General features: G+C 35.6%; 1 protein-coding gene across 1 annotated transcript in view; it reads right to left on the bottom strand.

Moving 5' to 3' along the window:
* LRP1B (LDL receptor related protein 1B) overlaps window positions 1-15,667 on the bottom strand; it is a 565,080-nt gene that overhangs the window by 217,263 nt on the left and 332,150 nt on the right. Inside the window, exons 24-27 of the mRNA XM_034061327.1 lie at window positions 12,620-12,811; window positions 10,838-11,042; window positions 7,379-7,543; window positions 6,217-6,461 (exon numbers count right to left, since the gene is read on the bottom strand). Of these exons, the coding sequence (XP_033917218.1) occupies window positions 6,217-6,461; window positions 7,379-7,543; window positions 10,838-11,042; window positions 12,620-12,811 (807 nt within the window). The remainder of the gene's footprint in view (window positions 1-6,216; window positions 6,462-7,378; window positions 7,544-10,837; window positions 11,043-12,619; window positions 12,812-15,667) is intronic.

The raw sequence follows: 15,667 nt of genomic DNA, 5'->3' as shown, positions 1-15,667 counted from the left end.
CCAGAAAAGTTCATGCAAGAAGAATCAAAGGCCTTTGAAGTGCATAGATACCATTTCAGGTTTAAAAGTCACTGAGCTTGAAGCTACTGGAAGCTAGCAAGGAGGACGTGGGAGGCACATGGCTGTTAACCTCTCTAAGGTCCATATTTTTGTAGGCTCTAATTAGCCCTTGTCAAAGACAGAATGCTGAGTTAAGAAAAAGGTATTAAAGAATGCTCTTAAAATTTCTAAAACAAAAAATGGAATTTTCACAAGCCGCAAAGGAATCTAATTTGAAGTCCAGAAAAATTACATATATTTTGCATGATCTATAATACATATACCACGCTTGCTGCTGGCTTTGAAATAAAAATAATATATACAAGTAAGCTGTGATAAAATCTGAAAGTAATAAATTTTTTAAATACACCCCCCAAAAAAAAAATCAACAGCCAACACTTTGCTCATGTGTATCTTAAGCTATCTTTCCGTAAACAAGTTATTTTAAACAGCTGGCAATTTATGCCTCAAGAGAATATGGTAACAAAACAGTGGTATCACATCAGATGTTTTTCATGCTTTAATTACTTTTTTTTCATGTTTTAAATTACTCCAATTTAATTAATTGGAGCCCAGTGGCACCAATATACTTTATATTCAGCAGTTATTGTACTACTTGTTGTGATTTTTAGACTATAAAAATCGATCTGCAGAGGAAGAATAATGCCATAGCCATGGCTGATTTTGTGTGATCCTTCCAATTTACTCCTCTCATCACTATCCCCAGTAGTACAACTCTTGGTACAACTCCTAGTGCCTAAAATTGAAGACCTTGTTCTTTGCAACAGGTATTTTTCAAAAATACAATGTTAGCTTGGAAAATATTCTTCCTAGAAAACTTGTGTTTGCTATGTTAACAGCATTCCTGATACAGATCTTTGATTCTGTGAAGATGAGTAGACCTCAAACTCATATTTCTGAGATGTGACACCATTCTGCATTAGGTCACGAAGCCTTCCACAATCCCCTGTGGTTTACTGACAGAGGAACCTATCATCCATGCAAATATCTCACTATAACTTCATTACCTTAAATTAGCATCTGTCATAGAATAAGTGAAATAACATTGCTTTAGGCTACAGAAATTTATTTAGCACTGCACTATTTTATTTCAATCAAATTAAGCTGAATATTATATTTTAAAAGCTAATAATATTTCACGTACAAAGGCGACCTAGATATATACCTATGGAGCTGAGAGTACAAAATGTTCTTCAGTGCTATACTCATATTGACATTTTGCAATGTAAATCTACTGTTAATTTTATTTTGCAATCCTAAACTGAATGCTATCTTATTTCATTTATTGCAAAATTGTTACAAATTTGGAGAAAAAGTAAGAGCTAATCACACAGTATCACCATTTTTCCCTAGCTCCAACAAAGCTAGGTACTGTGAATTTATAGATATAAATTGCTTTCTTTGAAAGACAATAGTTTAGAGCCCAAAAGGCCAACATAAATTGGAATCTGATGTTGTCTACATCATAAAATGAAAGCTGCAATTACACAACTTGATATTTGATATTCTTGATTCTGGCAAATAACAGCTGAAAACCCTTCTACAAATTATACATTGCCTTGAGGCCAAGGTAACTGTGATTACGGAATACCAACTCGTCTCCCAGGCCATAGTCTCTCCCTGAAGACATTGTCTGGCCCCAGTCCAAACAGAAAATAGTTGTTTCTTGTTTTTTTTTCTGACAGCAAAAAATGGCTAATGGGAACTCCACTGCAACTGTGAAAACACCAAATACAGAACACAGCTCCTCAAATTCCAAAGCTGAAGAAGGGATTAATTATAAAAATAGCAAAAATCATTGTTTGAAGGGGGTGTCTAGAGATGCTGTCGTGATTTAAAACCCAACCACAGTCTCTCTCTTACACCCCCATGTCTTTCTTTCCTTTCCCCCCCCACCCCCCCCCCCCCTCCACCCCCTGCCCCATTCAATCCTGGAGGGATGGGGAGGAGAACTGAAAGAATGTAACTCCCACAGGTTAAGATAAGAACAGTCCAGTAACTAAGGTATAACACAAATCACTGCTGATACCACCAATAATAATGATAAGGGAAATAACAAGGGAAGAGAATACGATACCACCCACGGAAACGGGCCCGACCCGGAAGAGTGAGCGCTCCCAGTTACCTCTGCAGGCATGACGTGCTCTGGTATGGAATACTTCCTTGGCTAGTTTGGGTCAGGTGGCCTGTCCCTGCTTCCTCATGGCACCCCCTCCTCCCTGACAGAGCACAAGACTCACAAAGTCCTTGGTCAGAGTAAACATTACTTAGCAACAACTGAAAAACATCAGTGTTAATAGGTCTGTTCCCAGGCTGAAAGTCAAAACACAGCACTGCACCACTACTAAGAAGGAGAAAAATTGACTGCTACTGCTAAACCAGATTTACTCCACCCATATTTTAAGATCACGGGCCTACACACCCTTTTATCCAGAAGTGAGACAGCTTTGTTAGGATGGTACCCTGGCCTAAAAAGTAAATTCTGCTAAGAGAAGAAGCAATAAAACCCAAGAACTTGACATCCACTGAAAAACGTCAACATTCTTCTTTGATGTAAGTTCATTACTATTTTAAAATAAAACCACCACAAAAGGTAACCTGACAACGTCACATTGAAAGGTAGATTAGCTGTTCACTGAGAGTCCTTATCACAGTAGTTGGCAAGTCTAAGCATGATGGCAAACAGTGAGTTGTATTCATTGCTCTCTTTTTCCCTGATGCATGCTATTACAGAGCATTCTTCAAATGTGCAGGGAGAATTTTACTTGCTGGTTCTCATTTACATTAGAGCTATATCTTTTTTTTGTATGTATAAATAATGTAGAACTTGGTTCTAAGACATTTACAAAGCCAAACAAAATAGTCAGAATTTAATGCTTTCAAATTAAGATTGCTCAGAACTAACAAAACAGTCTGAATAGCTTACTGAAACTACAAACCTTGAGTGACAAGAAGAACAAAGTATAATTTCTCAACATTAAAAAAAAAACCCAAAAAACTAAGTATACGTGATACAAATTTTAAAGTAGTTTTTATTACCATGATCTCTTACCCAGAGATCACAGAACATTCTGTAACTAAGTAGTGGTCATCCTCCAGTAGCATTTTTTCCTTTCCTATATTTACATACAAATTAAGTCACTGTCTTTTGCTATATATCAAAATAAGAACATCCAATTTTCAGAACCTGTATTTTGTAGGGCACATCTCAAGAGCTTCTATAGCTCAAAGCTATAGCTTTATAGCTAGATATGGCCCAGATGTATCTTTGTCCTGGTTTCAGCTGGGATAATTTTCTTCCTAGTAGCTGGTACAGTCCACTGTACAAACTTCTGTCACAAGTCGTGGATATCTGGCTCCATCTGGATCTTTGCATAACTGCCCAGGCCATCAAAAATCACCTCAAGCATAGCAAATTCCCTCATGTACTGGATACCTTTCTCCACGGCCATCCATTTGCCCAGGTGACATGTAGCATCATCCCCTTCTATAGCACATAAAAGTTTGACTAGGCAGGGCCAGCTTGACTGGATCTTCAAGGAGCTGACCCAGGTTTTCCCCAGTAGGAATGTTGTGGTTTAACCTGGCAGGCAGCTAAACACTGTTGGTGGTATATTATGTATAACCAATAGGAGGGTGACTCACATCATTCATTACTCATTACATGTTCTGTTTTGGATGATCTATTTTCTTGTTTACAGACAACCTATGAGTTATTGATATAAAAATACAGAAAGCCTGCAGAGACCTAATTCTTCCCTCCAATGGCTGATACAAGTAATTAAATATTTGATACATGTGTATAGGAAAGCTGCATTGAAGAACTGGACTATCTTGACAAAGCTGGCATTTCAGCCATGGTTGATATGGTTGAGATTAATACTCTAAAGCATGTATTTCAAAGAATGGGTTTTGAAATTGTCACCAATCTCATGGTAATGTCATCCTGTCCTATACTTGGTTTTGTCATTTTAAATTTATTTTAAACATCAGTGTAGCTGTAGTCATATCAAAACATGTCATTTCATTCAGTTCTTCATTTTACATGGAGATCCACTGTGAGAACTGATCTTCAAGTACCCTTCCAAGAAAATCGAAGTTTAATCAGGACCATTTTCTTCTACTCAGCAACCTACCTTACTCTGTCATTACTACTTAAATAACAACCTCATCCTCGCTATTCCACATTGAATAAAATAAAAAAATCTGTCTCAGAAGCTCAAGGATGCCTAGTAAATGACTATGTACCACTGCTTTCCAACTACTTCCATTAACCTTAACCTTCTCAAGCCAGGGGTACAGGGACTTAGAAGGGATCAATATTTTAAGAAGTCAGAAATGAGGAACTATAAAGCCCAATTAAAATTCTCTTTTTCACGATTGTAGAAGTGGAGATAACTGTAAGAAGAATATTGCCAGTTGTCTGCATTATAAAAAGTATCTTGGATTCATCTCTCCTCAACTGGACAGCAGTTGGGGGAAAAAGGAAGCATGATGGGAGGCAGGAAGATGTGTTTGGACCAGTAGTAGCAAGTGCTACCAACGAGTAGGTATCAGGATGAAATCACAGCAAAATGTATCAAGTCCCTCTAGAATTCCTTTGAATTTAATTATTACTTTGGTATTAGCAACATGCTTATACTCATTCTATATATTGCCTTAACAAGACAGAAAATATAAAGTGGAAAATAATTTTACATCAGTTAAATAAAAACTCTGTATTTGCAATCCTCATAATCCTCAGAGAAGTAACAAATACAGTTATACTCTAGAAAAATACTAGATGTGCAACTAATTGGATACTCTGATTTCTTTGTTAGTCCTTATGAATCTGCATACATAGGGCTACTTAAATCAATAACTTTCTTGACCAAATATTTACTATCTGAATGAGTGTTTCACTCATTTAAAGCTTCAGCTGAAGTTATAAGAAAATCATTAGACTTTTTACTTATGTGACAGAGACCGTAAATCTGTCTCAAGGAGCTAAGTTTTATCAGGTTCCTGCATTTTTCATTAAGAATTAAATAGAATATTTTATTAAACCAGATCGATAAAATCTAGTCAGTTTTCATTTTCAAGACTGATACGGTTTTATCTTATAGTAGCTGAAGATGACTAAATACACAATCACTGTTGTGTTATCAACCTAATGACATGGCCTGTTGGGTTTTTGTATTGCTGTATAACTTACCATAGCTGTACAGTGTTCTGATAAAAGCAGATGTTACACTATAAAAGCTGGTAAAAAATTCAAACTGAAATATATGCACATTAAGAGGTAAGCTTTATACAGATGAAAATGTGAAATTAAAAGTTAGAAAATAACGCAACAAGAAATAATTACAGAATTTCCTATTACTCAATGAATGTATATCCCGTGAACTTCCTTTCAGTTTTGACTGTCATCCACACCAAAAAGAAGTTTTGATGTTTCTGGAATTTTCAAGCTCCAAACTCATGCCTCCAGCAGGCCAAGTTCATTCTCCCATAAAAGACATACTGTGCCAATTTGAAATTGAAAATTGTGTTGTTTAAGATAAAAGTTGTTAAGGAAATAGGATACGATTTGTGAAAGTGTCAGTTTATGGACAACACCCAGTTGGGGCTATTTAGGTAGAAAAGTAGATTCTGCCACTGCGGTCAGCTAAGTTATGCAGTCCTAAGAGTGAACAAGAAGACTGAAAAGCAAATAGACAAGTGAATGAAAAAAAAGAAGGCATACTATAGCACAAAGTTGATATTTACAACTAAGAATTGTATTTACAATTTATTTCAGAGAAAAGTTCATCATCCTCTGCAGAGAAGCAAGAGAAAGAGTGAACAATGTATTTTTCCTTCTGTTAGACTAGTTACTAGTTTATTTTTTTTAAGTTAAAAAAATAAGTTGGATCTTTTAAACACGTGGGTTCTGCAGTAGCTTTGTAGCAGATCAAGACCAAGAGACCAAATGGGCAATATTCACAAGCACTGATCCTGTAAAGCTTCTGGTTTGAATATTCTATTACCACCCAAGGAACACGAGCACTGAATATAACACTTACTTAAGAATTGACAGTTCAAGGCAAATTCATATACAGATACTTGTATATTAAATTCATATACTAAATTCACACACACACACACATAATAATTAATTATTCTACAAATACTTACCTTGTGGTTGACGACTTGGATGATATATCTGAAGATCAAATGGCTGAGCACTTGTCTTTTGTATTACAGTGACATTTTGGCCAGTCCATTTATTTGCTTTTGCAAGTGTATTAGTCCGCCAATCTGTCCAGTAAACTTCACTCCCATACAAAGAAACAGCAAAAGGGTGAGAAAGATATTCATGACCCCGTATAATTTCGATCATGCTGGTTCCATCGTATAATGCAGAATAAATGGCATCTGACCTGCAAGATAACCCCAGATTTAAGATTACATAAAAATAAAATGAAAATCAACACAACCATCATGATATTATGCAAAATGTATACAAACCTTTCTCTTACATGCTGATAAGGCCAAAGAATGATTAAAATGCAATCATTAACTTCAGAGATGATTTAGTTCACCTTATTTAACTGGGAATATGAAATACTGGTTTGCTTGCATACTGCTTTTAAACTCAAATTTACCTCCATGTTGTGAAAATACAGCAGAAAAATCAGTTTCTATTCAAACGAACTTACAGAAAAAAACAGTGAAATATCTTGGGTCTTCCACGTGCAAGGGTCAGAGAGGACACATGTATAGATGCTCTCTAAGGCCAGGAGTCGTGGATGATACCACAGCTGGCAGGGCAGAAGCTTTGCTGTTGAGGGGCACATCCCACTGACCTTGTGCAACGTGAGCAGAGCAGGCCACAGGAGTGGCAGCCTGGTTCAACCAATAGTTCATATCACCAGAAAAGTTTATGATGACAAGACAGGACTGGACCAAGAGGGCCCACTGCCACACAGTGCTGCGGCCAGCAGGAGACTGGTGGTGTCACCTGGACAGGGGGTGAGGTCCAGGGAAGAGCTGAAATGGTCTCTTGAGACCCCAGGCTGGATGTGCACTGGAAGGTGCCTGAGAAGCCTGGTCAGGGCCATAAAAGTCTGCTGGTACAGACATGAAGAAATTATGCGTACTAGTAACACAACTAAAGAAATGTACATACTGTATATTTGTTCACCAGACTCTTTATATACATACTGTATACTCCACTTCCATACATAATAACTTACATTCCTATGCCGTAAGCATACACTTACAGTGTATGCTCATATTTCTATATGTAAAAATAAGGATATATAAACAGATAATAAGAATACTATTATCACTCTACCTAGCATCTGTCCACACTATTCTTTTTTCAAAGTGATCTACAGTAAGGCCATTAGGCCAGGCTCCAGTATCCATATCTTTGTATATGATCTTTCTTTCTGCTCCACTCATGGAAGCGGATTCAATGCGAGGAAAATTTGCATCCCAGTCTGTCCAAAACAGGATTCTGGTGAGAGCAAAATGAAAATGAAAAGAGATATAATAAAATATTAACGCAAGAAGAATAAACTGAAATTATTATTTAAGACAAAGAAAAAAGTTCAGTCAAACATTTCAAATGAAAAGAATAAACAGATTAATCTGGGCAACTATATAAATTCCTTGAAGTAACAGGGTTACATGGAAGTAGTATTTCTTTATTACTGTTAGAACAATCATTAAGTCTCAAGAAGTTTTTTTAAAACTTGAAGTTTAATAGTGTTCCATTTTCATGCCCATTCATAAACATCACAGCTTTTGTGGTCTTCATTAATTAGAAAGAAAAAAAAAAAAAGACAGTGATCCACAGATGAAGAGGGGAAAAAGGAAGAAAAGTATTTTGAGGTAGCAGTGATTAAACACCAGGCCAAACTAGAGATTTCCACTTAGTCATAAGAGTGTTCCAGTCAAGACCCCCAGATTTTGGTACGTAACTAGCAGATTTTATACAGATTAGTCTTGCTAAGAAAGCTGAAAAATATGTTGTACGGTAGCCTACATTATGTACTATCTGCAACTTTTTTCCAATAAGGTAAGTTTTCACTAGTACTGCCAAAGAAGTTACTTAAGTGACAGAAGCAGTGTCACCAAAAGGCCCAAAATACACTCTTAACTGTTCTTACCTTATTAGATTTTTAACTTTTTTATATTTTATTTTTTGAAGGAAAAGAATGCCTTTGACATGAAAGCTTTTGATTCGTTGTAAAGAGTTAACTGCAGAGAGTCAGACTGCAACAAAACTTTTGACAAGTAACATTGGCCACAGTTAGTCCTTAACATATAGTATATAATAAGGACTCTCCATTTAGTGTCTATGAACAGTAGCACAATCTATATTTAAACAATAAGGGATAAGGGCATAAAAAGGCCTATCTTTCTATCAAATTCCATTTCTCTCTCCCTGGGTGAGTGTATCTTCTCCGTACACATGCTGTATATACAGACAGCTATGTGTCAGCAGCTGGAGCCAGACAATAGGTCACAGCACAGGGTGGGAGTGACCTGCGATGACAGATCACTTTGAGTGCATGCAAACAGAGCAACTGAGGCTGTGCACGTAGCATGTGATCGCTGTCAAAGAGGAAAGCCAGACTTAACTGGTGTGTTAAGTGTCTAAACTCAGTTACTGGAGGAATCTACATTAGACATGTATATTTCCCATTAATAGACCTTCATCCTTAACAGCCAGAGCGGTTAACAGGATGGTATCATTGGTGCTGCTCATTTGTGCTGAGAGTTTCCACCTGCGTAGAAGTATGCAGCCACATGTATTTACCTTTATGTTTATTTATACATGCATCTCTGTGTGTGTGGACTGAGAATACACGCTCAAGCCTCACTGCAGGTTGGAATGCAGCTTCAGCAGTTGTGCCTCCATTAGGACTGCACAAATCTGTTATCTCAACACAACCATCCACTCTGAATCATCAGTGTTTGCTCATATTTATTTGTGAGAAGATTGAGGAGCTGTTCCCATCTGCGTTCAAAAATTTTATTCTTCTCTCACTTCTAACAAAATGTAGCATGTAATTGCTTCTAGCTTTTCAAAAGGCAGAATAAGATTTCAGTTTCAGGAAGAGTGGTGATTTGACTTTTTTTTTCTCTCCCAACAATTTAATTTGGGCAACTTATCTGACAAGCCTTCTGCCAACAAGATGCCTCTTTCTAAAGATTTCTATAGATAAGTAATGCACTCTGTAAATAAGCTTTCTAGCATCTGAATTGAAAGGCCAGCATACTTACTTGCTAAAGCATATAGCTCATAATTCAGAATTTAGGTCCAGAAGGGACCTCAGGTTCCAGATTCTGGGGCCTTTATCTACTTTTATTTGTATGTCTAAAGCTGTGTTTCTGAAATACATATTCAATGAAGACAGATAATAGACCATAGCAGGTTCTTGAGCAAAGCTGAATATCATAACTGAAGCTCTTTGAAATTTATATTATTGCTGGCCAATTTCTTTTTTTCCCTCTCAAAGAACAATAATTGTAAGAGGATGTAGCTCCTGACCAGTACGTTTTAGCCTCCCTAAGAGGATCCACCTATACACAATATTGTATAATGAGGTTTCTGTAATGAGTTTGCGATTTCATATAGCCTCAAAACACTGCTCTAAGTCCAAGAATCATAACTTTTTTGTAGTGGTAGACTGAATTTCAATATAGAATCAGAACTGACATGTGGCTAAATGGGGAGTTTAGGGTTTCATGAACAGTTTCACTTCCATACCACAACTTCAGTCAATTGACTTAAATTTGAATACAAATGGTTTATATGGCTCATTTTTGCCCTGCCAAAATATGAGGCTAATTTTACAAGAAAGAAAAAATACCATAAGCAAAATTTTAATGTTGGTGCTTTGTTTTACTGTGAAGATTTTCACATGGAATTGTGAAATACTTTCATATATTTGATGACTGTTAAAATTATTCTTTATGCTAACACAATAAAAAAATGTTTTCCTGTATTACCAAAATCAGACAATATTTTAGTTCAAGCATACTTTTTTGAAACACCTAATTTTGACTGTTTTAATTAACATCTTGTTTGATATTATGAAAATATTCTAATTTTTATTAGAAACATTTAATTATGACAGCACTAGATAAAATATGTATTTATGGTAGTAGGCTGAATTTACTACACTCAGCTGCTTATGATGAAAATATTCTAGTTTATAGACTACCCCTTATGAACAGGTAGAAAAAAATACTGATAGAAATTGGCAGCACTGTCTTCATTTTAAAGATGGAGAACCAAACACAAAAGTTGGGATTTACCTCACTCAACTTTTACTGTTCCAGCAACCTCTAAACTATACTTTTATAACCCCACCAAAACCAAAACCCAGTATCAATCTCTAAATGAGATGAATCATCTTGGCAATATTTAAATCTGCCATTAACTACACACGAAAGTTAGACCTAGTTACCATCATCCACATGATAGAGCTTTACTATTATCCAAGGCTCCAGTTACACCCACAGTAAGAAAATTAAACAATCACATAGCAAGAGAAGTAATTTTCCAACAAACAGATCCCTGTATCTCCCAACTTAGCTTTTCTTGACCCTTTCCACTGGTGAAAAACACAGTAGCAATGCATTGTATTTCACTTAAAATATTATTTCGAGAACCATTAAAAATAAGTTCAGAACTATAACTCACAGGAAAAAAAAAAAAAGAAATAAAACCATCTCACATTTAAACCTCTATCTTTAAAATACTTTGCAACACACACAATATTTTTTTTATAATTACCCATATCTGGGATCCAAAGCAATAGCCCTTGGATGCTCCATAGCTCCTGCTATTAATGTTGTTCTTAAAGTGCCATCTAGTTTCGCTACTTCAATTTGGTCCAAATTACTGTCTATCCAGTATATGTTTCCTGCAATCCAATCTACAGTGAGACCTTCAGGTGTGGCCAGGCCATGTTGAACTACCACCTCGATGGCACTAACACCTTAAAAAAAAAAAACAAAAACAACAAAGATGGTGGGGAATAAGTCCTAAAGATGTAGAGGCTGATACAGTGAACATGGATATACAAATCTATCATATGCTCTTGGAGAGAACTGCTGATTAATTTTATGGGTGATAATACTTGTTCCATGTGACTTTTTCCTTTTTTTTTTTATTTTACAAATGTATAAAGTACAATTCCAGTAGTGTACAAATAAACATCCACAGTAGTCAAATGTTTGTTCGATGTTTTAGTAATTAAAGTTCTTAAATTTCCAATAAAAGTCAGAGATCACATACATAGTAACATAGGAAGATCTACATCTGCCTTATTACCAGTGACCTCTTTTGCAGCACCTGGAAAGTAAGTGCTCATGCTTCACTTCCCAGTGACTAGACAATTAGACAGAACTCCTGCAGCTCTATTTCACTTTTTCTTAATCAGAAAAAGTGAAAAGCTACAGATTGTGATTAAGCTATAAATCATAGGGAGAACCCTGTTTGGACAACATATTGTGAAAAGCTCAAACAAATAGCCTTACTTAGTCACTATCTACTAACAGTTCTTCCCTACCAATACTTCCTCTGGAGGCTCTCAAAATTTTTCACATAAAGGCAAGTACAGAAGCACTCTGGTAGCCCTCAGGACCTTCAGGAAGGCACAGTGCTCCTTGCAGATCTAACTCTTGGCAGTTCCTGACAGCTGCAAGACTGAGGGAGTAAATTTTATTTTATTTTTTTAATACAGCAAAGAAATTACTTGGGTTCTGGTACAGTGTGATTATGTTACAGCATGATGGTAACATATACAAACACCATAGCCATTAATGAAAAGTAGCAAGTCTTTGGCTGTCTTTATATACTTAACATTGTAGGATATTTCTTTCTTGGGCTGGATCTGGATCAAATACAATCTATTAAGGAGAAGAAAAACCCAGAAAAAAACCCCTAAAGGTATTGCAGAACATATGCATAAATGGACACATGAACTTTTTCAGAAGCAAGTTAAACATGCTTATCCTGTTAGTTCATGCAGGAATGAAAACACCTGAATATACACTTCAACAAAGAACATTTTCTAGAAATGCTTTGTAAACATCATGAGATTATATCAAGTTATAGGCCATAATTATGTCACCAGGGCAAATAACAAGTCTATCTGAATGCTATAAAATTATAAAACAAAATCTTTCACCTAATGAGAGCAGACAGATTATCAGACATCTGGTAAACTCTTACACATTTTTAAGACAGTGAAGGTAAATTAAAGAAAAAAAAAGAATCGAAAAAAATGTCAATATTGCACTCATTGGAAAAGGAAGAAGTATCAGCCCTTTTCATTTGTTATTTTCTGCTCCCTATACACTATTCCAAGAGGAAGCTTTATACCTTTATAATGTTTATAGAGCTGTTTTCTAGCTCTACATCAAGCAGAATTTAGATATACACCTTTTAAAAAGCAGAATGTCATTACAAAATCTGTTTCTGTGAAGGGTAGTTCAATTAGAAATTATCAGGTCTAATACCCTGTACTTGCAGTTGTTCTTACTATTGAGAAATTAAAGATTAAATTCATACCTCCAGAGAGCTTGCCTCTGTAAATTTTATCCTCTACCACATCTGTCCAGTACAGTAAACTCTGACTGAAATGAAAATCAAGTGCTATTGTGTTTCTTAAACCAGGAACTAAGAGGCTGTAGTCACGTTTATGCAGATCAATTTTTCTGATCTCATGTCGAATAGAAAAAATTATGAAAGCTTCAAATGGATCTGGAAGCAGAAGATTATACATTTTAAAAGAATAATAAAAATATATATAGTTACATATTGATATAGATGACAACTGGAATAAGAACAAAACCAGAATACTTTGTCAGGACAAACAGATGATTAAAACAACCATCTTTTGGTAATGATTCTTTCAAATACATTGTCAGTCCCACAGACTTCTCACTTCTCCCTTGTACCGTTATCTTTGATCCAAACTAAAGATGTTAAACATTAAATTCAGCGATATTGAACTCAACTATTGACCCATGCTTTGTAGCTCTACCACAAGTCCATAATTAGAGCCTTAAAAAGTCACATTACCAAAAAATCAAAATGTTTTCTTAAAAGTTTCAGAGTACAACCTGTTAGTTGAAACAATTTACTAAATATAAATAATCTACTTTTAAAAATAATATACCTTGTGTTTTCAACTGAAATGCTTAAAAGTCACCCCAAGCTACCAAGCAAGTAAACAAATATTTTATACACTTATTGATACACCCCATCACAAATACAACTACCACTAAAGTTCTACTTCATTACTCAATTAATACTAGAATATTTGTACCTATATAAAATATCTGTGAACATTCTCTGCACAGGCCAACCATACTACAAAATTGGCTTTTTATTATAGTTCTTACATATTTTAGAATAGGAAGTTTTTCAAATCAGTAGCTGCAATAATAACAAAAAGCAAAACTTGATTCTGCAAATTGTGGAATCAAATAATCAACTCAGTATATACAGTTTAATAAAGTTTTTCACACAATCCTATGTGGGAAAGTAGCTTTCTTTCCTTCCCTCCCCGCCTCCAGTCCCCCAGTCCCCCAAACACCCCTTCTCCCTCTTCTTTCCCGTAGAGTGAAACACAAACTATACTGGAGTTTACGTTTTTCCATAGAATAAAACGTCAATTTTATACCAAAGACAGATTATCAGCAGTTTATAGCAATAGTCAATAATGCATTGTTCTAAAATATTAAAATAAAGAGTTGCACAAAAGGATGCATATATACCTCTTTTCAAAAGAATTAATTTCATGTTCTTCTCCTGATAACCACTGCACACACAGATTAAATTATCTATGACGTTTTAAATTAATCAGGTACCTCAGCAGAGCTATATGTCTACTCTTGACATACTTGTTCACATTCTGGCTTGGACTTTCCAAATGATACCCCTATTTGTTAAAGCAATGAATGACTTTCTGTAAAGCCAATTTTTCAAAGCTCCACAGTAGTTAAATAATTTAATGATGAACAGGATTACTGATATTAGTAGCTATTTCACAAGTACCAGTTATCTGAACCTGAAAAACACTTTAATAGCACTTTTCAATTTCTGATAAGTTGGTAGCTATTATGCAGGAGATCACAGGCTACTGACATACACCGGCAACCCCAATGCATAAGAGCACACATGACGGACATTACTAGTAGTTTCCTTAATGTCTCTCGGTAATTAACAACACAAAGCAAAAAAAGAAACCCAATAAATCTGTGCTATGCTGGATGGAGTTTTTCCATTTAAAGTAGAGGAAGTCTTATTTAAGCTCTACATCAAGTAGACGTAGCTACAGTGCAAATTATTAAATACACCAATGAAAAGGACTGTAGTTCAATTGGATCTTGACAAATTTAAGGTACACTACTTAAGAATGTAAATCAATGATAATAAATGGGTAAGAAAATGTGTAGGCCAACTAATTCTTTGTAAACATTTTGTTTATTTGGACATTTTGGTTTAATAAGAAGGTCATATGGTGCTTTTTTCACTTTCTTTCCCTTCCCGTAACAATGTGAAGATTCAGATTCTTGGTTATTGTGGCTGATATCCAGTGAAGTCATAGATATGATACCACATAAAAGAATAACTGATATTGTGATAAACAAAAGACACTGCACTGCAGTTCAAAATTTCTCTGGAAAGAATTCAGAAAGACAACAGAAACCAGTTTACATAGGTTCCTCTATAATAAAGCTATTTAAATGTCGCCACATGGATAGCAGCAATTATTGCCTAGCTGGTGAGTTGTGACCCAGAGTTCAGCCACCACTTTGCTTTACATAATGTAGCAATCAATCACCACAGTCTGGACAACTGGAGTCTAGAATTTTACTTATTACTGCACAACTCTCCCTATTCTTGTATGTGCAGTAAGTATCACATTTCAAGGGTAATAAGCTGCATAAAACTGAGTATATAACTGATGGGATACCATATCTGTAGGAAAGAGTTTAGAAAATTAGATCAACAATGGCATGGCACTGTAAATAAGGTCAACTAAAAGTTTGCACCTGAAATAAATATGACATAAATCTTCCACTCCTTCCCCCTAAACTTTGGTGAAGACAGTCTACAATACTGTTCTCTGTCCTGAGTATGGCTCAATGAAGAATGCGAATCAACTACAGGAATGCAAGAGGATATCATCAAGTGTTATAAGAGGTCTAGAAAGCATGGCCTGTAAGGAAAGAATGAACAATTTGGAGCTGCTTAATCTAAAAAACAATGGAATAAGATTATGAGTGCAAGCACACAAAATTCTCCAAAGACATAAAAGGCTAATGAATTGAAAACAGGAAAATCTTCTTTTCTGTATAAATAACAAGTAAGCCAAGGATTAAAGGCTTAAACTGGAGCAGGAAGACTCAGAAAGACTAGTGGGGAATGGAGTGGGGGAATCTTAAGGAATGTGAAGCACTACAGTATCTCACCATGGAGAAACTTGGAGCTCACCACTTAAAGTGTCTTGAAGATCTTTGAAAACAGATAAACAACAGCAGTATTATCCTTTGATCTTCCTTCCACCTTGTCATTCAATAACTCTATAAAATGAGCTATATTAAAGTG

Source organism: Melopsittacus undulatus, chromosome 4, assembly GCF_012275295.1.
Source record: "Melopsittacus undulatus isolate bMelUnd1 chromosome 4, bMelUnd1.mat.Z, whole genome shotgun sequence".
Taxonomy (NCBI): Eukaryota; Metazoa; Chordata; class Aves; order Psittaciformes; family Psittaculidae; genus Melopsittacus; species Melopsittacus undulatus.
The sequence above is the reverse complement of the archived record's forward strand: the minus strand, read 5'-3'. Positions and strand labels throughout refer to the sequence as shown.